The sequence below is a fragment of the Bubalus bubalis genome, chromosome 10 (assembly GCF_019923935.1).
Source record: "Bubalus bubalis isolate 160015118507 breed Murrah chromosome 10, NDDB_SH_1, whole genome shotgun sequence".
Classification (NCBI taxonomy): domain Eukaryota; kingdom Metazoa; phylum Chordata; class Mammalia; order Artiodactyla; family Bovidae; genus Bubalus; species Bubalus bubalis.
Genome location: NC_059166.1, coordinates 70,125,802 through 70,153,031, shown reverse-complemented (window position 1 = coordinate 70,153,031; position 27,230 = coordinate 70,125,802). Strand labels below are relative to the sequence as shown.

At 37.2% G+C, this 27,230-nt stretch overlaps 1 protein-coding gene across 1 annotated transcript; it reads right to left on the bottom strand.

Annotated features, from left to right (window-relative positions):
- Positions 1-1,515: 1,515 nt before the first annotated feature.
- On the bottom strand, positions 1,516-26,032 carry LOC102395442 (amine sulfotransferase). Its single transcript, XM_025295048.3, has 6 exons — positions 25,689-26,032; positions 23,130-23,338; positions 16,013-16,139; positions 15,058-15,152; positions 6,659-6,842; positions 1,516-1,725 (listed from the first exon to the last, which is right to left on the bottom strand). Exons 1-6 carry the CDS (start codon positions 25,828-25,830, stop codon positions 1,595-1,597), a joined length of 888 nt encoding a protein of 295 aa, XP_025150833.2. The 5' UTR covers positions 25,831-26,032; the 3' UTR covers positions 1,516-1,594.
- Positions 26,033-27,230: the final 1,198 nt, after the last annotated feature.

Sequence of the window (27,230 nt, the reverse complement as noted above, 5' to 3'; positions counted from 1 at the left end):
ACTTCATGACAAGTAGATGGGGAAACAGTGTCAGACTTTATTTTTTGGGGCTCCAAAATCACTGCAGATGGTGACTGCAGCCATGAAGTTAAGACGCTTCCTCCTTGGAAGGAAAGTTATGACCAACCTAGGTAGCATATTCAAAAGCAGAGACATTACTTTGCCAACAAAGGTCCATCTAGTCAAAGCTATGGTTTTCCCAGTAGTCATGTATGGATGTGAGAGTTGGACTATAAAGAAGGCTGAGGGCTGAAGAATTGATGCTTTTGAACTGTGGTGTTGGAGAAGACTCTTGAGGGTCCCTTGGACTGCAAGGAGATCCAACCAGTCCATCCTAAAGGAGATCAGTCCTGGGTGTTCATTGGAAGGACTGATGTTGAAGCTGAAACTCCAATACTTTCACCACCTCATGTGAAGAGTTGACTCATTGGAAAAGACTCTGATGCTGGGAGGGATTGGGGGCAGGAGGAGAAGGGGATGACAGAGGATGAGATGGCTGGATGGCATCACTGACTCGATGGATATGAGTTTGAGTGAACTCCGGGAGTTGGTGATGAACTCTGGGAGTTGGTGATGGAGTTGGTGATGAAGGGAAGAAGGGCGATCATGCCAGGACCTCTGACCCTTGGGGGAGACTCAGAGGAAAAGGGAGATCATGTGAGAAGACACTGGGGAGTGAACAGATTGAGCCATGATCTGGGCATCTCAGACTTTGGCTGATTGGGAAACCATTGGGACAGTTAGAAAGGCTGGAGGACCCTTTGCTCCAGGATTCCAGTATAAAGTATATAAACAACAAGGATACATTGTATAGCAGAGGGAATTATAGGCCTGGTGTGCTGCGATTCATGGGGTCAAAAAGAGTCAGACACAGCTGAGCGACTGAACTGAACTGATGGAGCGTGATGCCTTGAGGTGTTTGATTGTGAATTTATAAATTTTATTGATTTTCTTACAACACTTTTATGCTCACAAGGTTTTCTCCCTTTAGGAATTAAAAGACATATTTATCTATATTTTTCTTGTTGTTCAAAGTAATTTTATTCTAAATATTCAACTGTTAAATACACATAGAATTACTTTAGTGAATGATATAGATACAAATATTTCTTTCCATCCAAATAATTAAATAATTAGACCATTAGGTGATCAATCTACCTTTGAAACTTAACTCCTTAGTATAAATTTTGTGAACTGGTAAATCATTAAGCAGATGAATCTGCTTCTCAGATGCATGTGATTTCTCTATTTACTTAATAGTCACATTGGTTTTAAGCCAAAATATGAAATTTCAATTAGAAAATTATAGATAAATAATGAATGCCTGCTATGGAAAACACTCTCAAAATATTCATGTTGCATGATTTCTTTCTTCCACTTTATCATAAAGGCTAACAATTCAGATTATCCAAATCATTATAATTGGTGAAATGTCAAAGTTTTATTAACGGCATGGAAATGAATCTAAGCACAGTTTACTGATTTTCTTAATTAAGAAAGTTTTATAATTAACATTTGTATGAGAAGCACAAATTAATGTGTATATTAAAATACACTTTTCAGTTGTTAGATTTTTACAATATTATTATATTTTTCACTGATCCAACTCCTCATCTATTTCCCAGATGAACTTCAAGGGGAAATCTTTCATCTTCCTTTGGAATACTCTGTCAAATCGCTCATTTTGCTTTACAGTCAAGTAATGTTTCCAGTCTCCAATGGTACCTGGTGGGACAAACACACAAACAGCCCTGGGTTAGGAGGTAGCACTGTTGGGACAAAAGCTTCCTTCAATCCACTTTATTATCTTCTCAAGCAGACAAATATCTATTTGTTTTCCATGGAATTTGATGCCTCACTTTCTCTTATACATGGCTGAGCTAAAAATACACTTAGGACACGATAACACGGAAAATAGAGCTGTAATCCACTTCCTTATCTTAAACCTTCACTATCCACTACCATTAATATAGAACTTTGCTAAGAAGGAAAAATAAAGCTAAATATGCAAAGAGATTAGAATATTTGAGTATATCTTACAAAGTTCCACACACCATACTTGGCACACCACATCTATTATATCACATAATATAGTTCTTAATGATACCCTTCAAAGTAAGTATTTTCTTCAACTTTAAAATTGAAAAAGAGAGAGAGAGAGGCCCAAAGATTTTTAAGTAGAAGAGAGATCAAGATGGTGAGCAAAAGGAGTTGAACCTCAACTCTCCCCAAGAACATATCAAAAATACACCTTCGTGTGGAAGAATTTTCATTGAAACTTTGCTTCTAACTGATTCTTTCTCACTGAAAGACTTCTATCTAGAAACAGGCAGTCAGACTCCTGGAAAACCAGGACTATCAGAAAGTTACAAGGTAGCACACATATGAAGGGAAGAAGGGCGATCATGCCAGGACCTCTGACCCTTGGGGGAGACTCAGAGGAAAAGGGAGATGATGTGAGAAGACACCGGGGAGTGAACAGATTGAGCCATGATCTGGGCATCTCAGACTTTAGCTGATTGGGAAACCAATGGGACAGTTAGAAAGGCTGGAGGACCCTTTGCTCCAGGATTCCAGTATAAAGTATATAAACAACAAGGATACATTGTATAGCACAGGGAATTATAGCAATTACCTTTCAATAATTCATCATGGATTATAATATGCAAAAATAGTGAATCGCCATGCTGTACATGTATGATGGAGTAGCCATCATAGTCAAAAAAAGAGTCTGAAATGTAGTACTTGGATGCAATCTCAAATACAGCAAAATGATCTCTGTTTATTGCCAAGGCAAACCATTCAATATCATGGTAATCCAAGACTATGCCTTGACCAGTAATTCTGAAGAAGCTGAAGTTGAACACTTCTATGAAGACCTACAAGACCTTCTAGAACTAACACCCCCTCCCCCCCAAAAAAACAAACGTCCTTTGCATTATAGGGGACTGGAATGCAAAAGTAGGAAGTCAAGAAACACCTGGAGTAACAGGCAAATTTGGCCTTGGAGTACAGAACGAAGTAGGACAAAGGCTAATAAAGTTTTGCCAAGAGAACACACTGGTCATAGCAAACACCCTCTTCCAACAACACAAGAGAAGACTCTACACATGGACATTACCACATGGTCAACACCAAAATCAGATTGATTACATTCTTTGCAGCTAAAGATGGAGGAGCTCTATACAGTCAGCAAAAACAAGACCAGGAGCTGACTGTGGATCAGATCATGAACTCCTTATTGCCAAATTCAGATTGAAATTGAAGAAAGTAGGGAAAACCACTAGACCATTCAGGTATGACTTAAATCAAATCTGTTATGATTATACAGTAGAAGGGACAAATAGATTCAGGGGATTAGATATGATAGACAGAGTGCCTGAAGAACTATGGATGGAGATTCGTGACATTGTACAGGAGGCAGTGATCAAGACCATCTCCAAGAAAAGAAACGCAAAAAGGCAAAATGGTTGTCTGAGGAGGCCTTACAAATAGCTGTGAAAAGAAGAGATGTGAAAGGCAAAGGAGAAAAGGACAGATATGCCCATTTGAATGCAGAGTTTCAAAGAATAGCAAGGAGCTATAAGAAAGCCTTCTCCCTCAGTGATCAATACAGAGAAATAGAGGAAAACAATAGAATGGGAAAGACGAAAGATCTCTCCAAGAAAATTAGAGATATCAAGGGAATATTTCATGTAAAGACGGGCACAATAAAGGACAGAAATGGTATGGACCTAACAGAAGCGGAAGATATTGAGAAGAGGTGACAAGAATACACAGAAGAACTATACAAAAAATATACTCATAACCCAGACAATCATGATGTTGTGATCACTCACCTACAGCCAGACATTCTGGAATGTGACATCAAGTGGGCCTTAGGAAACATCACTACGAACAAAGCTAGTGGAAGTGATGGGATTCCAGTTGAGTTATTTCAAATCCTAAAAGATGATACTGTGAAAATGCTGCACTCAATATGCCAGCAAATTGGAAAACTCAGCAGTGGCCACAGGACTGGAAAAGGTCAGTTTTCATACCAATCCCAAAGAAAGGCAATGCCAAAGAATGCTCAAACGACCACACAATTGCACTCATCTCACACACTAGTAAAATAATGCTCAAAATTCTCCAAGCTAGGCTTCAACAGTACGTGAACCATGAACTTCCAAATGTTCAAGCTGAATTTAGAAAAGGCAGAGGAACCAGAGATCAAATTGCCAACACCTGCTGGATCATCGAAAAAGCAAGAGTTCCAGAAAAACACCTACTTCTATTTTATTGACTATGCCATAGCCTTTGCTTGTGTGGATCACAACAAACTGGAAAAAATCTTAAAGAGATGGGAATACCAGACCAACTGACCTGCCTCTTGAGAAAGCTGTATGCAGGTCAGGAAGCAACAGTTAGAACTGGACATGGAACAACAGGCTGATTCCAAATCGGGAAAGGTGTACGTCAAGGCTGTATATCGTCACTCTGCTTATTTAACTTATATGCAGAGTACATCATGCAAAATGCTGGGCTGGAGGAAGCACAAGCTGGAATCAAGATTGCTGGGAGAAATATCAATAACCTTAGATATGCAGATGACACCACCCTTATGGCAAAAAGTGAAGAGGAACTAGAAAGCCTCTTGATGAAAGTGAAAGAGGAGAGTGAAAAAACTGGCTTAAAACTCAACATTCAGAAAACTAAGATCATGGCACCTGGTCCCATCACTTCATGGCAAATAGATGGGGAAACAGTGTAAACAGTGACAGACCTTATTTTCTTGGGCTCCAAAATCACTGCAGGTTGTGAGTGCAACCATAAAATTAAAAGATGCTTGCTCCTTTGAAGAAAAGTTATGAACAGCCTAGACAGCATATTAAAAAGCAGAGACATTGCTTTGCCAACAAAGGTCTATCCAGTTGGACTATAAAGAAAGCTGAGAGCCAAAGCATTGATGCTTTTGAACTGTGGTGTTGGAGAAGACTCTTGAGAATCCCTTGGATGGCACAGAGATCTATCCAGTCCATGCTAAAGGAAATCAGTCCTGAATATTCATTGGAAGGACTGATGTTGAAGCTGAAACTCCAGTACTTTGGCCACCTGATGCAAAGAACCGACTCATTAGAAAAGACCTGGATGCTGGGAAAGATGAAGGTGGGAGGAGAAGGGGATGGCAGAGGATGAGATGGTTGGATGGCATCACCGACTCAATGGACATGGGGTCTTAGTAAACTTCGGGGCTTGGTGACGGACAGGGAGGTCTGGCCTGCTGCAGTCCATGGGGTTGCAAAGAGTCAGACACAACTGAGCAAGTGAACTGAACTGAACTATGCTGTACAACTGAAACTAATATAATATTGTAAATAAACTGTATCCCGCCTGCCAGTGTAGGAGACACAAGAGACTGGGGTTCAATCTCTGGGTTGGGAAGATCCCCTGGAGAAGGGCATGGCAAGTCACTCTAGTATTCTTGCCTGGAGCATACCATGGAAAGAGGAACCATTACAAATAGATTTTCAAGTAATAAATTCAAGGAACAGAGTGTGCCAAGGGCTGTCATTAATACAAAAGTTTCACTTGATGGAAGTTTGAAACCAACATTAATTCAATTATGTAATAAAGATGAATAAATTGGCATCTTTAGCTATCAGAATTTATTTTGTTTATATCATCGTCATTTGCCAGTAAGTAAGTTACATGGGCATGAGAAATGCTTTATATCTGATCTAGTTGAGCAGTGAGAAGTGAAAACTGGTAATAAATGGGACAAAGAGGAAGCAACAACTTTTTAAAATATTGGGATCCACAGTAATTTTAATAAGATCTTTATATAATTAAAATTTAATCAGTGTCTATTGTCATAGTGCTGTTATGAATATATTAGGATAAAATATGAGTCTAGAGATGTAGATAAGTGCAAATTATGTTTTAGAATAATGTACATTAAAAAGATTAAATGAAAAATTGAAATTAAGGAGTATCAGGAGAAAATATACTTATTCTTAGCAACCCCTGGCAACTTAATGGAGCATAATAAAAATTTATTCATGTTGTTGGATGATTGAATTCATAGCAGATTGGGTTAATGAGGTATCAATCTAGTTTTTACAATGAAGAAATATCAACTTGAAGGGAAAGAAATGATATAAAAATCCTCTCAAAACAAAATACATATTAACATTCCATCTAGAATGTTCTAAAGAGCAATAAGGTAAACCAAGAATTGGAGCTCTCCTGCACACATATCTTTTGCCTTTCAGTAAGACTTTTTAACAAATTTTAAAGTAGGGTCACATGGTGAAGAAAGAAGGAACCTAGTATTTATTAGTCAGATACTGAAGTTCTGTTGTGTTTCCTGGGATAATTTTCAGGTTCATTTTAGGATCAATGATTCTCTGTTTGGCTTAAACGGTGATTCTTGGCGGGACATGTTGCAGGCCACATTTAACTTAATCTAGCAGCCAAGGTGGAGAAGGCAATGGCAGCCCACTCCAGTACTCTTGCCTGGAGACTCTCAGGGACAGGGGAGCCTGCTGGGCTGCCATCTATGGGGTCGCACAGGGTCGGACACAACTGAAGCGACTTAGCAGCAGAAGCAGCAGCAGCAGCCAAGGACTCAAGACAAGTCTCAACACTTTTGCTTCTATTACCCACTTAACATCACCTTTGCGCAGGAAGTGTCCCTCTGCTCTCAGCCCGATGTCATTTTTCAGAATGCTATCATAATTAGCTTGAGGATCAACCTTCATATTCTGAAACGCAGCCTGATTCACAACAGCATCCAGATCCTCTTCACTCAGTTCTTTCTCAAGAAAACTGCTGATTTTAAGCACAGAACTTCTGAGATCCTGAAAGAATTGTATGAGAAACTGTTCATTCTATAAGGAACACCTGAGTTATAGCCCAACATCTTTACCACATTTTAGAAAACTGACAGTGCCTCGGGCTTTTTCTAAGTCTAAAGTTTGGCTAAGATCTGTAACACTCATTCTATTAAACTGAGTGCTGCGGTTGTCAGCTTTGTTGGAGTTTCCTATCATTTGATTTTACAAGGAAAGCTCAACTTCGGTCACTCATTCAAGCCACATTTTTAGACTTATTATATACATTTCAGAGGGTTTCCCAGGTGACACTAGTGGTAAAGAACCTGCCTGCCAGTGCAGGAGACATGTGAGACCTGGCTTTGATCCCTGGGTCGGGAAGATCCCCTGGAGGAGGGCATGGCAACCCACTCAGGCATTCTTGTCTGGAGAATCCCATAGACAGAGGAGCCTGGTAGGCTATCGTCCACAGGGTCGCAAAGAGTCAGACACAACTGAAGTAACAGCATGCACACATGCATACATTTCAGAAATTGCTAAGTTCTGCAGTATGTTAACCGGTCAATAATACTCTCTCTGTGTTTGTTGTGTGTGTGCTCAGCCTCTCAGTCATGTCCAACTTTTTGCAGCCCCGTGGATTGTAACCCACCAGGTTCCTCTGTTCACGGGATTTTCCAGACAAGAATACCAGAGTGGGTTGCCATTCACTACTCTTGGGATCTTCCTGGTGCGGGGATCAAAATCACATATCTTTCATCTCTTGCATTGCCAGGCAGATTCTTTATCGCTGTCACCATTTGGGAAGCTCCCTGGAGTCCATAATTCATAAGGGAATTATAAAACAACTAACTGAATACAAAGAAAAACCCAAGTCTTGATGGCTTTCCTGGTGACTTCTACCAAACATTTAAAGAAGTATTAACACCAATTCTCTTCATTTTCTTCCAAAAAATTGAAGAGTATGAAATATTTCCAAAATCTTTCAGTTAAGCAAGAATTACTTAGGTACCAATACCAGAAAGACGGTGTAAGAAAAGGCTAAAGACCAATATCACTTATGAAACATAGGGTGCAAAATTCCTCTACAAATTAATAACAAATTCAACAACATATTGAAAAGATTATAAACCATAATAAAATTGGATTTACCCCTGGCATGCAAGATGGTTCAAACTATGAAAATTAATTAGTGGAATATCACATAAACAGAATGAAGGGAAAGACCACATGATCACATCATTTAATGCAGAAAAAGCATTTGACAATATCCAACACGTTTTCATGATTCAATAACACTCAACAAATGAAGAATTAAAGGAAACTATCTCAACATGAAAAAGCTCTACATAAAATACCTACTGCTAACATCACACTTAATGGTGAAAGACTCAAAGATTTTCTACTAAAATCAGGAACAAATTAAAGATGCTTGTTCTGTCCACTTCAACACTTCTCCCCACTTTTCAACATAGTACTGGAAGTCCTAGCCAGAACAGTAAGGAAAAATAAACAATATTATTAATAAAAGGCATCTAAATTGGAAAGGAAAATTGTTCACAGGCAACATGATTTCAGACATAGAAAAATCCTAAAGATTCTACACACACACACAATCTTGTTAGAACTAATAAACAATTTGAGCAAAGTTGCATGATACAAAGCCAACATGCAAAACTCTTATATTTCTATATACTCACAATGAACAATCCAAAGGCTAAAAGTGAAAGTGAAAGTGAAGTCGCTCAGTCACCCGATTCCTTGCAACCCCATGGACTGTAGCCTACCAGGCTCCTCCGTCCATGGGATTTTCCAAGCAATAATACTGGAGTGGGTTGCCATTTCCTTCTCCAAAAGGCTAAATTATAGCAAAACCATTCCAATTTCAATTGTTTCAGAATTGATGAAATAGCAATAAACTTAATCAATGTGGTAAAATATTTGTGTTCTGGAAAATATTTTAGAAAGTTGACTAGAACAACATCCCATGGTCGTGAACTGGAAATTTTAATATTGTCAAGATGTTAATACCACCCAAAGTGATTCACAGATTCAGTGCAATCCCTATCAATATCCCAATGATATTTTACACATTGAAAAATTCATTGTAAAATTCAAATGGAATCTCAAGGGGGCATTAGATATCCAATAGATTCTTGAATGAGAATATCGCATATAGAGGCATTAGACCTCCTCTTTCAAAGTTTACTACTCTTTCAAAGTCCTCAAAGAATTAAGTCCATATCCAACAAGTCCACTTGTGGGCATACATGCAAAAGAAATGAAGATGAGGATCAGATATGTGTACACTCATGGTAATAGCAGCATTATTTACAATTGCCACAAAGTGGAAGTCATCCATGTGTCCATCAATGGATGAATGTATAAACAAAATATATAGATGCAATGAAATATCATTCACCCTTCAAAAGAAAGGCAATTCTGATATATTTTACAATCTGAATAAATTAGTAGAGCAGATTTACAAGAGATCCCAATTCATGAATAGAAATGAAGACCTTGGTGAATAAGGTTACTTACATATTAGAGTCAGAAGAATAGAGTGACAATGATATGGGAGTAGGGGCAGAAAAGAAGTGGTTATATAAATAAGGATAGCAGTTACTGCCCCCAATAACCATTATCCTTAACCATTATAAATATATACCTACTTCTTTGATTTTACTTTTAGTCTTATCATTTAGTTATGAATCTCCAAACAACATAGCTACTTCTGCCTTCATTTAAACTACATACTTTGATACACTTGACACAAGTAGCTAGAAAATGTTTCAACATAGACACTATATAGTTAAGAATATCACCTTCAGCTCTGTAAGAACTCTTCAAAGTGCTTTGTGATAATCTATATGGGCTTGTCAATTCCAATTAAAGAATAGACATAAATTGTATTACCTCAAATTACCAAGAAACAGTCAAGGGAAGTAGTAGACAAAGAAGACCTCAAAATCTACATCAGTATTGATGGTACATAATTGCTTGAGCTAAATATGGATCCCATTTTAGAAAGGGCTTTAAAGCAGAAACTTGAGTTGACCAAATTCTATTTTCCTGGAAAGGAAAAGTTAAGAGTTTTTCCCCAAGATATGGTGAAAAAAATATCTGTTTGAAAGACTGATGAAAAAACTAGAACAAAAATATATCCACATTGGGCAGCTTGGTGGAAGGTAAGTTAAAACTGATACCTGGTGATAGTATACTGATGACAGAACAGACAGATTCTCCAGGATTTTGCATAGTTTACTCAGTGTCTTCTATAGCCACAATTCCAGCAAAATCTGTTGTTTATGAATATATTTTTGGGATGACATTCTTATGGAACAGCTCAAATATAAAAATAAGGAAGGGAACACATTTGCATTTTAAGATGATAGCACGGGTTGAAGAAGAGAGAATAAACGGAGATGGGCTGAGAATTGCAAGTAGGCAAATCAGTTAGACAAGTTGTTATAGAAACTAAGCAAAAGATAATGGTGATCTGGACCATGGAAGGGGCAATATAGATTGGTATGTTTGCAACTTCCACAAAGGAATCAGAGACAGAATTCAGACATTTAATAACTAGTGAAATTAAGAGGCAAGGGTGAAGGAGATATCAAGCGTGAAGGCTAGTTTCTGACTTAGATCATGAGATACAGTACATTTCATGGGAGAACAGGCAGCTTTTGTTGGGAGATGATAATTCTCCTGGGGGCAGGTTTTTTTTGAAGTCCAATATTAGCTATAAAAATAGAAATATAGAAGACAGTTGCAATATATTAATACATGTGTCTGTGCCAGTGTTATATATCTGGGATTCATCAATTTCACCCCAACCCATCCAACCTGGTTTACTCTACTGCACTCTTCATGTAATTAGATTTGATGGATAGTTTAAACTTTCATTTTCACTTGACTTCTCAGCCCTGAGAGGTTAAAAAGTATTAAAAAGGTTTCTTGACACACCTGCTTGGCTTTTGTCAGCCACACAACTTTTTTCTCCCTACCTCTCTGATAGCTCCTTTTCAGCGTCCTTCCACGGGCTCACTCTCTCTACCCAAACATTATGTTTTAAATTCTCTCAGTAATAGTACTAGTTCCCCCTTTTTTCCTCCTGTACACTCTCTTTCTTCGTTTCTCTTTTCCTCCTCTTTTTCTGTCCTTTTCCTCCTCACTCTCAATTTCAAGTATAATCATGGTTTCAACTATAGTCTGTACAGTGATGATGTCCAAATTAATATCATCGATAATTTTAGAGCAAACCTCTTTGAAATGTAGGCCTGTATGTTCCCCAAATTTTCAAATATCTTCATTTGGATATGTCTAAATCATCTTAAACTCCATATGTCAAAACCAATCTCATAATCTTCTCTTTTCAGCTTTACCCTGCTTCAGTGTTCCCTAAGCACTAAATGAATGACATCATTATCAACACAGGTGTATGAGCCAGAATATAGAAAGCATCTTACTATTTCTCCAGTTTTCATTTTTATTGCATATAATCCCTTTCCTTTTGACCTTAAACATATGTGTTAAAACTCTGCAGTTTCTCCAGTCTCAGAGTGACCATTCTAACCCAAAGCATCGTTGGTGTTCAGTGGGTTATCACACTAGTATCTAACTAATTTGCCTGTATTCACTACCATCATTTTCAATCCATAAAAAGGAATGATATTCTAAAAATATTAATTGCATTACATAACTCTCCTTCTGGTGATTCTTAAGAGACTTCTTACTGCCTTTAAGCTGAAAGAAATCACCATCATTTATTACAGTCTTTGAGCAGCTTGACTCTTATTGACCTCTCGATCTTTTAGTACTTTCACTTTGCCTGTTCTTCTTCCTTCATTTTTCATCCACGTTAATGTATCAGGAAATTTGCACATTCTCTTTCCCTGGCTTCCTTTTCCCCCCATCTCTTTTTTGTTAATACTTATTTATTAGCTTGGCTGACAGAATGTGGTCCACTGGAGAAGGGAATGGCAAACCACTTCAGTATTCTTGCCTTGAGAACCCCATGAACAGTATGAAAAGGCAAAATGATAGGATACTGAAAGAGGAACTCCCCAGGTCGGTAGGTGCCCAATATGCTACTGGAGATCAGTGGAGAAATAACTCCAGAAAGAATAAAGGGATGGAGCCAAAGCAAAAACAATACCCAGTTGTGGATGTGACTGGTGATAGAAGCAAGGTCCGATGCTGTAAAGAGCAATATTGCATAGGAACCTGGAATGTTAGGTCCATGAATCAAGGCAAATTGAAAATGGTCAAACAGGAGATGACAAGAGTGAATGTCAACATTCCAGGAATCAGGGAACTAAAATGGACTGGAATGGGTGAATTTAACTCAGATGACCATTATATCTACTACTGTGGGCAGGAATCCCTTAGAAGAAATGGAGTAGCCATCATGGTCAACAAAAGAGTCTGAAATGCAGTACTTGGATGCAATCTCAAAAACGACAGAATGATCTCTGTTTGTTCCAAAGGCAAACCATTCAATATCATGGTAATACAAGCCTATGCCCCAACCAGCAATGGTGAAGACGCTGAAGTTGAACAGTTCTATGAAGACCTACAAGACCTTTTAGAACTAACACCCAAAAAAGATGTCCTTTTCATTTTAGGGGACTGGAATGCAAAAGTAGGAAGTCAAGAAACACCTGGAGTAACAGGCAAATTTGGCCTTGGAGTACAGAATGAAGCAGGGCAAAGGCTAATAGAGTTTTCCCAAGAGAACGCACTGGTCATAGCAAACACCCTCTTCCAACAACACAAGAGAAGACTCTACACATGGACATCACCAGATGGTCAACACCAAAATCAGATTGATTATATTCTTTGCAGCCAAAGATGGAGAAGCTCTATACAGTCAGCAAAAAAAAAAAAAGACCGGGAGCTGACTGTGGCTCAGATCATGAGCTCCTTATTGCCATATTCAGACGTAAATTGAAGAAAGTAGGGAAAACCACTAGACCATTCAGGTATGAACTGAATCAAATCCCTTACACTATACAGTGGAAGTGAGAAATAGATTTAAGGGACTAGATCTGATAGATAGAGTGCCTGATGAACTATAGACAGAGGTTCGTGACATTGAACAGGAGACAGGGATCAAGAGCATCCCCATGGAAAAGAAATGCCAAAAAGCAAAATGGCTGTCTGGGAAGGCCTTACAAATAGCTGTGAAAAGAAGAGAAGTGAAAAGCAAAGGAGAAAAGGAAAGATATCAGCATCTGAATGTAGAGTTCCAAAGAATAGCAAGGAGAGATAAGAAAGCCTTCCTCAGCGACCAATGCAAAGAAATAGAGGAAAACAATGCGGTAGGAAAGACTAAAGATCTCTTCAAGAAAATTACAGATACCAAGGGAACATTTCATGCAAAGATGGGCTCGATAAAGGACAGAAATGGTAGGGACCTAACAGAAGCAGAAGATATTAAGAAGAGATGGCAAGAATACACAGACGAACTGTACAAAAAAGAGCTTCACGACCCAGATAATCACGATGGTGTGATCACTCACCTAGAGCCAGACATCCTGGAATGTGAAGTCAAGTGGGCCTTAGAAAGCATCACTACAAACAAAGCTAGTGGAGGTGATGGAATTCCAGTTGAGCTATTTCAAATCCTGAAAGATGATGCTGTGAAAGTGCTGCACTCAATATGCCAGCAAATTTGGAAAACTCAGCAGTGGCCACAGGACTGGAAAAGGTCAGTTTTTATTCCAATCCCAAAGAAAGGTAATGCCAAAGAATGCTCAAACTACCACACAATTGCACTCATCTCGCATGCTAGTAAAGTGATGCTCAAAATTCTCCAAGCCAGGCTTCAGCAATATGTGAACTGTGAACTTCCAGATGTTCAAGCTGGCTTTAGAAAAGGAAGAGGAACCAGAGATCAAATTGTCAACATTCACAGGATCATTGAAAAAGCAAGAGAGTTCCAGAAAAACATCTATTTCTGCTTTATTGACTATGCCAAAGCCTTTGACTGTGTGAATCACAATAAACTGTGGGAAATTCTTCAAGAGATGGGAATACCAGACCACCTGATCTGCCTCTTGAGAAATTTGTATGCAGGTCAGGAAGCAACAGTTAGAACTGGACATGGAACAACAGACTGATTCCAAATAGGAAAAGGAGTACATCAAGGCTGTATATTGTCACTCTGCTTATTTAACTTATATGCATAGTACATCAGAGAAACGCTGGGCTGGAAGAAGCACAAGCTGGAATCAAGATTGCGGGGAGAAATATCAATAACCTCAGATATGCAGATGACACCACCCTTATGGCAGAAAGTGAAGAGGAACTAAAAAGCCTCTTGATGAAAGTGAAAGAGAAGAGTGAAAAAGTTGGCTTAAAGCTCAACATTAAAAAAACCAAGATCACAGCATCTGGTTCCAACACTTCATGACAAATAGATGGGGAAACAGTGGAAATATGTCAGACTTTATTTTTGGGGGCTCCAAAATCACTGCAGATGGTGATTGCAGCCATGAAATTAAAAGACGCTTACTCCTTGGAAGAAAAGTTATGACGAACCTAGTTAGCATAGTTAAAAGCAGAGACATTTCTTTTTCAACAAAGGCCCGTCTAGTCAAGGCTATGGTTTTTCCTGTGGCCATGTATGGATGTGAGAGCTGGACTGTGAAGAAAGCTGAGCGCTGAGGAATTGATGCTTTTGACCTGTGGTGTTGGAGAAGACTCTTGAAAGTCCCTTGGACTGCAAGGAGATCCTACTAGTCCATTCTAAAGGAGATCAGTCCTGGGTGTTCATTGGAAGGACTCATGTTGAAGTTGAAACTCCAATACTTTGGCCACATGATGTGAAGTGTTGACTCATTGGAAAAGACTCTGATGCTGGAATCAGCTTCACGATATAGACTTAGATTACTGTGATATTAAGTGGTTTGCCTTGGAAACGAACACAGATCATTCTGTCGTTTTTGAGATTACAACCAAGTTCTGCATTTCAGACTCTTTTATTGACTATGATGCTACTCCATTTCTTCTAAGGGATTCCTGCCCACAGTAGTAGATATAATGGTCATTTGAGTTAAATTCACCCATTCCAGTCCATCTTAGTTTGCTGATTCCTAGAATGTCGATGTTCAGTCTAGTCATCACAGCTTTTACATACTGCATTTTTAAAGTCAACCATACAAAGATAAGTGGAGAACGTGGTTCATTGAAACTGTAAGAATTTCCAATAAAGAATTTAAAAATAACTTTCTTCTCTTACCTTCTTCATCTCTTCATACATCATGAACAGGATATTGAAGTCATGTCTGTGCTCATACCAGCCTCTGATGTGATCAAACCAAAGGCTTCCTACCACTGTGGGAAAATTAATAAGTTAGCAGGTAAAGATGTCACACTTATTACATAACAAGCTATGGTCTGTGTTTTCTGTTCAAGAATCCTCAAAAGGCAAACCAAGCTCCAAACCACTGGACATCTATGCTATCTTTTAAAAAGTAGAGTTGTGGAAAACAATTACACCATTTTAATAGAAAACTGCTTTTGCAAGTTATTCTATGTTTGTAGGAAAGCAGCAATGCAGAGAAAAGAATCCTGAAGAACTAAATTCTTAGGTAAGAACTAACATTAGTTAAGAACTAAGATTTTGTCAGGATCACTCCCTTCCTTCTTCTGCTTCCTTCACCTGAAAACATACATCTTTATTTCTCCTATTATTGTCTATTTAAAGATTGTGTATAATAACTTTATTTACCAGCACATGAATATAAACTTCTAAGTGTGAGAAAGCCCAGATCCCACATTCCAGGAATCACTTGCATCAGTCTATCTTTTTCAGCGCTGGAATGAGAATCCCACAGCTGCCATATAAAGTCTACCCCAGGACCATGACAGAGCACAAAATGACACCTACATTAGCTACTCTGGAATGAGCTTTGGATCTAGATCTTTTCTGATTCGATTATTCCCTGGTCAAAGTTTCTCTTATACACTGTGCAGCCTTGACAATTCTCATATAGGTGGTCCTAGTTAAAAAAAAAGAGAGAGAGAGAGCTATAGGATGGTGAGTAGATAGCCAATACCAACCACTTGTGTGTATTGAGCATATTATGATTAGCCTTCTCTTCTCGCTAAATATGTTGCCTTGGTTTGAGAATTTGGCTACATGACAAAGTGGCCTCATAAACATGTTGCTTGGTAAATAAATTCATAGTTACCTTTTCCATCTAGAAATTTTTCCATGAAATCTCCTATGTTATTTGAAGCTTCTAATGTAACCAACAAATTAGAAAAATGAAAATATGAGGTCAAAACATCCTTGGGGTTTCTGCAGACATAAATTACCTGCAGAGGAAATAATGAACAATTTGAACAATTCTGGATTATCTTTACAGATTTTTTAATACCTACTTAGTATTTCATTATATGAACGCAAAGTAATTTATTTTATCCAGGCTACTACTGACAGAAACTAACTTGTTCCCAAGGTTTTTTCTATGAAAAGGATCATTGCAATAAAAACTTTATTCTTATGAATTTTCGCTTGTGTGAGCATAAAGGGCTAATTTCTAAAACTGAAATTATTTATTGTAAGGTTGATTAAGTTTGCAAATTACCTTCCATAAAAGATATTCCATTTACCCTCTGTGAGCATTAAGTGATATTTGACATACAGACAAGGTAGCATTGGAGATCAGTGAGAAAAGGAAAATCTACTTAACAGATGATGTTGGGTAAATAATAATCCATGTTTAAAAAATGAATTTCGACTTCACACAATGTATAGAAACATATTTACGAAAGGATAAAGGATTTAACTTTGAAAGCAAATTTTTAGAATCTAAAAAGATAAAAAAAGTATTACTGACCTTGTGTAAAGAAACTATTTTTCAAACAGGAAAATATTTCCCATATAGAAATACATAAAAATGGATTAATCAGACTCCATTAAAATAAGAATGCTGTTCATCAAAATGTACCAAAGCTTTACAAAAAGCAAGAAAATATAAGTGCAGCACCGCTGCTGCTGCTAAGTCTCTTCAGTCGTGTCCGACTCTGTGCCACCCCGTAGACGGCAGCCCACCAGGCTCCCCCGTCCCTGGGATTCTCCAGGCAAGAACACTGGAGTGGGTTGCCATTTCCTTCTCCAAGGCATGCAAGTGAAAAGTGAAAGTGAAGTCACTCAGTCGTGTCCAACTCTTCGCGACCCCATGGACTATAGCCTACCAGGCTCCTCCATCCATGGGATTTTCCAGGCAAGAGTACTGGAGTGGGTTGCCATTTCCTTCTCCAAGGACAGCACAGATACCAATAATAGATTAGTATCTAGAATTATGTTCAAACTACCATACAATTGCATTCATTTCACATGCTACCAAGGTAATGCTCAAAATCATGCAATTAGGCTTCAGCAGTATGTGAACCAAGAACTTCCAGATGTACAAGCTGGATTTAGAAAAGGCAGAGAACCAAACATGGAACAATGGATTGCTCAAAATTGAAAAGGAGTACATCAAGGCTGTGTGTTGTCACCCTGCTTATTTAACCTCTATGCAGAGTGCCTGTGTGCTAAGTCGTTTCAGTCGTGTCTGTCTCACTGCAACCCATGGACTGTAGCCCACCAGACTCCTCTGTTCATGGGATTCTCCAGCCAAGAATATTAAAGTGGGTTGTGAGCCCTCCTCCAGGGGATCCTCCTAACTCAGGGGATCGAATCCACATCTCTTACATCTCCTGCATTGGCATGCAGGTGCTTTACCACTAGCACCTCCTGGGAAGTCCTCTATGCAGAGTTCATCATAAAAAATGCTAGGCTGGATGAATCACAAACTGAAATCAAGATTGCTAGGAGAAATATCAACAACCTCAAATATGCAGATGATACCACTCTAATGGCAGAAAGCAAAGAGGAACTAAAGAGACTTCTTGATGAGGGTGAGAGAGGAGAGTGAAAATGCTAGCTTAAAACTCAACATTCAAAAACTAAAATCATGATCTCTTGTCCCATCACTTCACAGCAAATAGAGGAGAATAAGTGGAAACAGTGTTAGATTTTATTTTCTTGGCCTCCAGAATCACTGCAGACAGCAACTGCAGACTGCAACAGCACCTATGAAATTAAAAGATGCTTACTCCTTGGAAGGAAAGCTATGACAAACCTAGACACTGTAGAAAGCAGAGAGCTTGCTTTGCTGACAAAGGTCCATCAAGTCAAAGCTGTGTTTTTCCCAGTAGTCATGTATGGACGTGAGAGTTGGACCATAAAGAAGGCTGAGCATCAAAGAATTGATGCCTTTCAGTTGTGGTGCTGGAGAAGACCCTTGAGAGTCCACTGGACTGCAAGGAGATCAAGCCAATCAATTCTAAAGGAAATCAACTCTGAATTCATCAGAAGGACTGATGCTGAAGCTGAAGCTCCAATACGTTGGCCACCTGATGCAAAGATTCTACTCATTGTAAAAGACCCTAATACTGAGAAATATTGAAGGTAAAAGGAGAAGGGGGCGACAGAGGATGAGATGATTGGACAGCATCACTGACTCAATGGATATGAGTTTGAGTAACCTGCAAGAGATAGTGCAGGACAGAGAAGCCTGGCATGCTGCAGTCCATGGGGTCCCACAGAGTCAGACATGATTTAGAGACTCAACAACAACAAAATAAAACAGAAGATACATATACAAATCTCTATGAAATAGGTAACATAAAAAAACTGACAAAAGTTTTAATAATTTCACTGAATAAGAAATAACTGTGGGCAATAAGGTTTTCAAAACCTGCTTAATTTCATTATTGATTAAATACCTGGAAATTAAGATCAGTTTTAGATAGCATCTTATAATCACCAAATTGATAAAATTAGGAAATCTGATAGAAAAAAATACTAAAAGAAAAATAAAAACTCATATTTTATAGTTTTCACTGTTTATGCTACAACAACTTTGTTTGAAAAAAATAGCATCATTTTATGAAGTTGAATATTTTTGTACTTTGTGGCTTTGCAATTCTATTCTTGGGTGCTTAGGGAAGCTCATGCTGATGTGCACCATGGGCCATGCTCAAGAATGTAATGTAACAGGGCATGTTCTAATAACAGAATAATGGAAGAAGGTAAATATTCAATGAAGGAAAAGTGTGGGTCTCATAGAATTACTTACATAATCTATAACATTATACAGCAGTCAAAAAAAACATTGAAAATAAAGAACAAGAAAAGGCACATGTCAAAACCTCAGGGAAAGGGAAAACAATTGATAATATATAGCTAAGTAGAATTTAAAGCCAAATATTTTAATAGGACAATAAAAAAATTGGTTAATGACCAACAGAATAGGAATCTGTATACTGCATTAATAGAAAAATGTGAATAGCACAATGTCTAGAAACTCTGGAAAGATTTCAATTTAGTTACAATCATGAAAATTTACACACTTATCTTCAAACATAAGCATAAAAGGATTAACATAATAAATTTATAATATTATTTAGCAAAATTTATTTTATATGTTTGTGTTAGTGTCCCAAGGTGGCTCAGATGGTAAAGAATCTGCCTGCAAGTCAAGAGACCTGGGTTTGATCCCTAGGCCAGGAAGATCCCCTGGACAAAGAATGGCTACCCATTCTAGTATTCGTGCCTAGAGAATTCCATGAACAGAGGAGCCTGGCAGACTACAGTCCAGGAGGTCACAAAGAGTTGGACACAACTGAATAACTAACACTTTCAATTTCTGGTGCCCCAAGCAGAGAATAAACATTATTTTCTCATGTAGTCATGGAATGTATTGAAAAATTGATCTACATGTAATTGGCCATAAAACTTCTTGATGTATTTCAAAACTTAGAATTCTTACTATACCATTACCTGATTCCATAATTACTATTCCTTAATATTAATTATCAACACTGAAAAACAATTTTAGTTTTATAAATATTTATAAACATTTTATTTGAAAATAAAAATTCTTCAGAATAATTTGGACCAATGAGAAAATTGAAAATGAAAAGATAGGTTACTTTGATGCTAACAACATTATATCCATAGCAATGCTGACATGGATATTCATCGTTTTAAAATATCAATATTTAACAAATAAATATTGGATATCACATGACAAAAATATATTCAAACAAAATATGAGAAAAAGTTAAAATCAAAGCAGAAATCAATGAAGTGGAAAATATTAATTATTTTAAAAATTTTAGTTCTTTGCAGCAAAAAAATAACAATCTAATAAGAAAATGCCCATAGTCTGAAAAATGTACGAAGAAAAGAACAAAGAATGTACAATGAAAAAATTTTCACTGTTACTAATGAATGATAAAATGTAATCATAGAATTAGATAAATATTCATCAGTTCATGAAAGTATACATTGCAGTTTTTTTTCAACAGTTTTGAAATATAGATGAAAGGGTGATAATGTACTTTGAAAATAAAATTATACTAATGATTTAGGGAAAGGTAGCTAAATGAAATAAACTGCAAAAGGGAAAATGTTTTAGAACTATAGAGCTATCAGTATGAGACATATTGTAGTGGAATTTAATTAAATCTTCAAAATATTCTTCTTATTTGTAATTTTAAAATACTTGAAAAACTAAACAAATTTTAAAAGCTTCAAAATTTGTCTTACAAAATTGACTTACAATGATATTAAAATCAAATATCTTTCAATATCATAGAAAACTGTCTATTTAAAAAATATACAGATAAAATTTCCTGAAAAAAAAAATTATTCCAGCAGAATGTTAATAAAGTACAATAATATAAAAATGTAAGATTTATCTCAGAAATAAAGCATTAGTAAATATCTAATCAATTTCTTTTTGCTTTAGTTTAAAGGTGGGAAAGAGGGAACGTTGTACCTACACGGTGCCAAAAAAGGACTTTTAAGTGATTAGAACTTTTCTGAAGAACAAAATTCAAATTTCAAGAGAACTGAGAAAGGGGGAAAAAGTATTTCTCAACATTGTGTACCTCAAAATCATTGCAACATAAAACAAAAAACAAAATCAAGAAAAGTATACAAAAAAATGTCAGTCAAGGACATAATATTTCTCATCACCTCAATATTCTATTTCTTTTCTACAGATATTTAAGCCCTGAAACAGAAAAGAAAGAACTACAAATATTGAAAAGCAGAGAAATATAGAATATATTATTATTTTAAAATAAAATGTATTTCAGAGAATACAGGGAAAATTAGTAAAACAAATGAAGAGATTTGTGGAGCCAAATAGAATAGTGTAACAAGATCAGTATCATTTACTTTATAACAGTAATAGCTAAATAGAGAAGGCAATAATGAAAACCAATTAATTACGTGTGTAAAATGTAAACCAAAATCTGGCAATCCAGGAAAAAAAAATGTAGGAAGCATACAAATAGCATCATAACACTTGTGGTAGACACAAATGTTCTTTTTGTTTAGTTGCTGAGTCATGTCCAGCACTTTTGTGACCTGAGGGACTGCAGCCCGCCAGACTTCTCTGTCCATGGGGATTCTCCAGGCAAGAATGCTGGAGAGGTTAGTCATTTCCTTCTCCAGGGGACCTTCCCAACCCAGGTATATAACCCACATCTGCTGCTTCACAGGCAGATTCTCTACCACTGAGCCACCTGGGAAGCCCAGACACGAATGTATATCTGATAAATAAAGAGCAATAGAATATTGCTGGATGGAATGTTGGAAAAGAGCTATGATAATGACTTCTCAGACTTAATCTTATTTTATTAATGCTAATCAGCATTTAATATTATTGGGAAATTAACATATTAAAGAATAAACTTCATGGGACTTTATCAGTTACATCATTCAAAACAGTGAAGAATGGGCACATATTAAATATATCTATTAATTTTGGGAATGCAGAATGAATAGTCAGAGGAGGGAAATATGGAAATAGCATATCAAAATGTAGACTTGAAAACAGTAGGGAAAGACTAAATGCTGAAATCATATTGGATCAATTGGCCAATCCCATTGGCAATTATTACACAATAGTCATATTTCAAATCACCTATGATATCTGATATAATTTATAATTAAATGTAAAAAATAAAAACAGAGAGGAAAACTGGAAAGTATTTGCACAATCTTTCTAGCTGGGAAGTGTTTATTAACAAAATTCGATAGCAAGATACTATGAAGGAAAAATTGTTAAGTTGGTTACATGAAATTAAATGCATTCAACAAGTTTTAAAGGTAACTGTTAAGTGGAACAATTTTTACCCCATACAAATGCTTCAAGCAAACAGTAAATAAAGACAAATTTTAAGAAAGATAGGCAAAGGATATAAAGGATATTTCAAGGCCTGGAAATAAACAGAAAGGGGCTCAAGTTTACTAAAACCAAAAGGACTACAGTTACTCAAGAATAAGATAGTTCTTACCTAACGCATTAGCAAAGATTTATAATTTCATTCTTTGGTGAATGTGTAAGGAAAAAAAACATTCTTATATGCTATTTGATGAAGTGTCAGTGATAGATTTTATAAGGCAAGTAGATAATACCTACAAACATTTAAAAATTTGGTCATCTAAAGCTGAAATTTTCACTTTTAGGAAAACACTTCACCAGAACAAAAAAAGTGTGAAGATCTATAAGACTGCTTGTTGCAGTATGGTACAGACATTTTCTAAAACTTAATCTGTTCATCAATTCACAATCATATATATTGTACATATAGTCATAGAATAAAATCCTACTAAACTGTTAAAGACAATAGAATTTTATGTGATGGCAAAATCATTTTTGCTATATGTTTTATAATTACATGGCAAACAATGTGTGTGAGATCCCAATCCATGTATATAGTTACAATTTCATATATAGCTTTAATGTGTAAAGTAATATTTTTATTTGGTGGGGTATAGGAGGTACCAGGGCTTCCCTGGTAGCTCAGGTGGTAAAGAATCCACCTGCAGTACAGGAGACCCTGGTTTGATTCCTGGGTCAGAAAGGTCCCCTGGAGAAGGGATAGGCTTCTCCAGCATTCATGGGCTTCCCTGGTGGTTTAGACTCTAAAGAATCTACCTGCAACATGGGAGACCTGGGTTCAATCTCTGGGTTGGGAAGATCCCCTGGAGGAGATCATGGCAACCCACTCACTCCGGTATTCTTGCCTCGAGAATCCCCATGGACAGAAGAGCCTGATGGGCTACAATCCGTGGGGTTGTGAAGAGTCGGACAGGACTGGGAGACTAAGAACAATATCAGAAAGATTATAATAATCACATTAGAAGGAATGTGAATGAGTGGGTTTGGGAGGACATTATGTAAAGAAACTAATTTTGTTTGTTCAAAAGGTTCATGAACTATTTGTGTGACATACTTTATTTTTTTTGTTCTTGAGACCTTTTGGTGCTAAATAGTACGGGAGGTGGGAAGAAAAGAGGCGAGGGGATGGTCTCTTCTCAAAGTCGCTTTTGTGTAGATTGTATTCCAGGAAGGGGATTCTTTCAGCTGTGTTCACAATTTCAGTTCTGTTACGATGTCCCTCATAGTAAATCAAGCTTAATATCTGCTGAGTCCAGATGGTACCTGTAAAAATATATATCTTGTTTTCGACCTTGAATTAATTTTTAACAATAAATGTCAATAATAATGCCATCCATCTCAAAACTATCTGAAGCAGTTTCTTTCTTTTTACCACCCTAAAGGCATCAGTGAATTGGTCCAAGTTTTCTGTTTGTGTTTTACATTAAAATTATTAGAGATGATATCAAGGGTTTTACTTCCTTTTTCACTCTGAAGAGCTGTGGGGGTTCTGATTCCATAATAATAGTGAATCAGATTCATCCTTCAGCTCGGTTTTCTCTACTTCAAGTAAAGTCTGTTTCCAAAATTTTCTCTGACTAACTCTGTTTCCATTTCCTTAGTCTCCTTTCTTTAAAAAAAAATTAATATATTTATTTTAATTGGAGGCTAATTACTCTACAATATTGTAGTGGGTTTTGCCATACAGTGACATGAGTCAGCCATGGGTGTACATGTGTCCCCCATCCTGAGCCCCCTCTTCCAGCTCCCTCCCCATCCCATCCCTCAGGGTTGTCCCAGTGCACCCAATTTGAGTGCGCTGATTCACGCATTGAACTTGGACTGGTTATCTATATCACATATGGTAATATACATGTTTCAATGCTATTCTCTCAAATCATCCCACCCTTGACTTCTCCCATAGAGTCAAAGAGTCTGTTCTTTATATTTGTGTCTCTATTGCTGTCTTGCATATAGAAGCTTTGTCATTTAAAAGAATAGACAAATTAAGAGCTCAAGACCTCTTTCACTTTTTTTGCTTACTTATTATTTCTTGACAAAATACTTGGGCAAAATTAAGGATAAAGGAAAAACTAGATATGGACTTCAGTGTTTGAACTAAAATTAGGCAGACCGAGATGCCACTGATAACTAAGGGAGGAAAAATAATCACCAAATCAGAGGTGTTAATAAGTTGTGCAGAGTGGGAAAATCCAGGAGTAAAGGGATGTATTACTATTTCAGGGAAGTAAACAAGGTCATGAATTTCAAAGTAGATGGTAAAAGGAAGAGTTGGAGTATTTTCATAAAAATCAGGAATGTTTTTATTTCCATTGACTTAGATTCCAATGTGTCTTTGAGACCATTATTCACTTCATACAACATTGCTTCACTGGCCCCGGTCATCTTATGTTCTAAACAGTGTAATATAAAAAATTGTCTGATATGAAAAATTGTGTCTGACTCTTTAGGACCCCATGGACTGTAGCCCACTAGGCTCCTCTGTCTATGGAATTCTCCAGGCAAGAATACTGGAGTGGGTAGTCATTCCTTTCTCCAGGGGATCTTGCCACCCCAGGAATCAAACCCAGGTCTCCTACATTGCAGGCAGATTCATTACCATCTAAGCCATCAGGGAAGCCCAATATAAAAAAAAACAAGTTGTAAAAATTTCATGTTGAGGACAATTTGTCCTAGAGAAATTTATTTTCTTATTATATGGAAAGTGTTAGTTACTCAACTGTGTCCAACTCTTCATGACCCTCTGGACTGTAGCCCGCCTGGCTCCTCTGTTAATGGAATTCTCCAAGCAAGAATACTGAAGTAGCTTGCCATTTCTTTCTCCAAGGAATCTTCCCAACCCAGGGACTGAACCCAGGTATCCTGCATTGCAAGCAGATTCTTTACCCTCTGAGCTACTGGGGTTTCTTATTATATGGAAGTACAAAGCAATTAGAGAACTACGAAATCATGAATTAGTTCTGGCTGAGATATGCTCCTAACAAAAATCCTGTTGTTGTTTTTTTTTCTTTTAAATGTATTTTCTTCATTCTCAGACCAAGGGCAGCATTTAATAAGTATCTCCTATTGGTTTCCTGAGGGCTTCCCTGGTGGCTCAGAGGTTAAAGCATCTGCCTGCAATGCAGGAGACCTGGGTTCAATCCCTGGGTCGGGGAGATCCCCTGGAGAAGGAAATGGCAACCCACTCCAGTATTCTTGCCTGGAGAATCCCATGGACGGAGGAACCTGGTGGGCTATTGGCTTCCTATTTGGTTTCTTCATAGGTGCTAACAGAGATGACAGTATAAGCATTTCAAATGACCTTATTTTTTTTTTTTTAAACTTTACATAATTGTATTAGTTTTGCCAAATATCAAAATGAATCTGCCACAGGTATACATGTGTTCCCCATCCTGAACCCTCCTCCCTCCTCCCTCCCCATTCCATCCCTCTGGGTCGTCCAAATGACCTTATAAGATAGACACATGAGGTTTGTTTAACCCTTCTTCTGATCCTAAATGGCTACCTAATTGTTGGCTGGGCTACTGTCAAAGTCTGGATAAGAGTACATCTGTCCACATGTATTACCAAACCAGAGTAAAGAATGAAACAGGTGGCCACTCCTCAGACTTACCAGATTTAGGGTATGTAATGAGGAAGACATCATCATCTCTAATTTCAAAGTCATCTAGATTTTTTAGTAAGTCAATATTAACAAAAGGACGTGTAAAATTATAGCCTTTAAATTTAAATAAATATTTGTCTTCACCATCCATAATCAACACCTAAAAGTAAAAACAGATAAAATACAATTCGAATTCTTAGTATTTACAATGATGACTAAGACTTCCTGAATTTTCAATATGGATCAACTCGTTTACCAGAGAAACCAGCTTACATATAGTATATCATTTAATCTTCACAGGAACCCTTTGTTGCTAGAGATATTGTTATTACCACTATGTTAAAGATGAGGAAAGGAAGATACTAAGTTAAAGTGGTTGCCTTGAAGGAAATATTATCATGATTTCAAACATACAGGTGAGTAAATCAGCAAACTGCTTAAGGTGGCCCAGTTAACAGAGCTGCAAGATTTTGAGAGGGCAACAGGCAGAAAGGCCAGGGTCTTGAAATAGAGGAAATAGGCTGCAAATGTCAGATGTTTTTTCTCTCTCTCTTAAGCAGCAGGAGGAAACAAACTACAAGTGTTAGATATTTCCCCCTTCTCTATAGAAATTTTAAAAGGGGTTTCTTTTAAAAAGAGATTTCTTTTAAAAATTCTGTGTTGACATAAGGAGGACACCTGGTTCCACCAGAACTTAACTTTTCTCAAACCTCAAGCTAACCAATGCATTTTTCTTATGGAAATGTTTATCTTATGCTATGTTAATGAACTATGTATTTATCCTAGACTCTGTCTTCAAGTCAGGTCTTGCCTATGACTCAGAACTGACTTTGACAAACCAGTATGTTTTACTCAAGCAAATGTTCTCTTAAGCTACGTTAATGAGACTGTATTTGCTTGGACACCTGCGTTTCTTCAAGATTCATGTCAATCTTTTTATGGTCCAGGACAACTCACACTGTGCCAATGTTATCTCAAAATGCATGTTGTGGGTGAGGGGCCTGGTGCCATTCATGAGTTTTGAGACATTTCCTTTTTTAATTAGCTGACTGCTAGCAGCTATATAACATCCTGCTAAAGACTATCAGGGGGCACTCTTTCTGCCCCCTTCTGATGTCTGTGTCAGAAGCTTTCTCTATCTCTTTTATACTTTAATAAAACTTTATTACACAAAATCTCTGAGCAATCAAACTTTGTCGCTGGCCTCAGATTGAATTGTTCTCCTCTGGAGGCCAAGAATCCCAGTGTCTTTCACGGCTCAGCAACAACCTTTCAATTTGATGCCAGACAATTTGGCAACAGAGTCCATGGTCTTAAACATTTTATCATACAGTTTCCTATGATCTTATATGTTTACACATTACATGCTTTTCATTGTTTTAGAAGTAGACATTTCTTTAATGAATGTACTTTTAACTTCTCTTTTTCTTCTGCTACATGAAGAATCTACTGTGTCTGAAAGAAGCTTTTGAGGTTCTTGGATTTAATATGCTCTAACAGATGAATTGTGGTATATGTTGTGTGGGAGAAATACCAATTGGATTTACACTG

Bases quoted from the DNA above. Each gene is read 5' to 3' on its own strand.
- LOC102395442 (XM_025295048.3), bottom strand. From the start codon at position 25,830: ATGGATGGTGAAGACAAATATTTATTTAAATTTAAAGGCTATAATTTT. The intron at 23,339-25,688 runs GTAAGTCTGAGG...ATATTTTTACAG, and splicing joins CATTACATACCCTAAATCTG to GTACCATCTGGACTCAGCAG. The intron at 16,140-23,129 runs GTATGTCACACA...TTTCCTCTGCAG, and splicing joins TCAAGAACAAAAAAAATAAA to GTAATTTATGTCTGCAGAAA.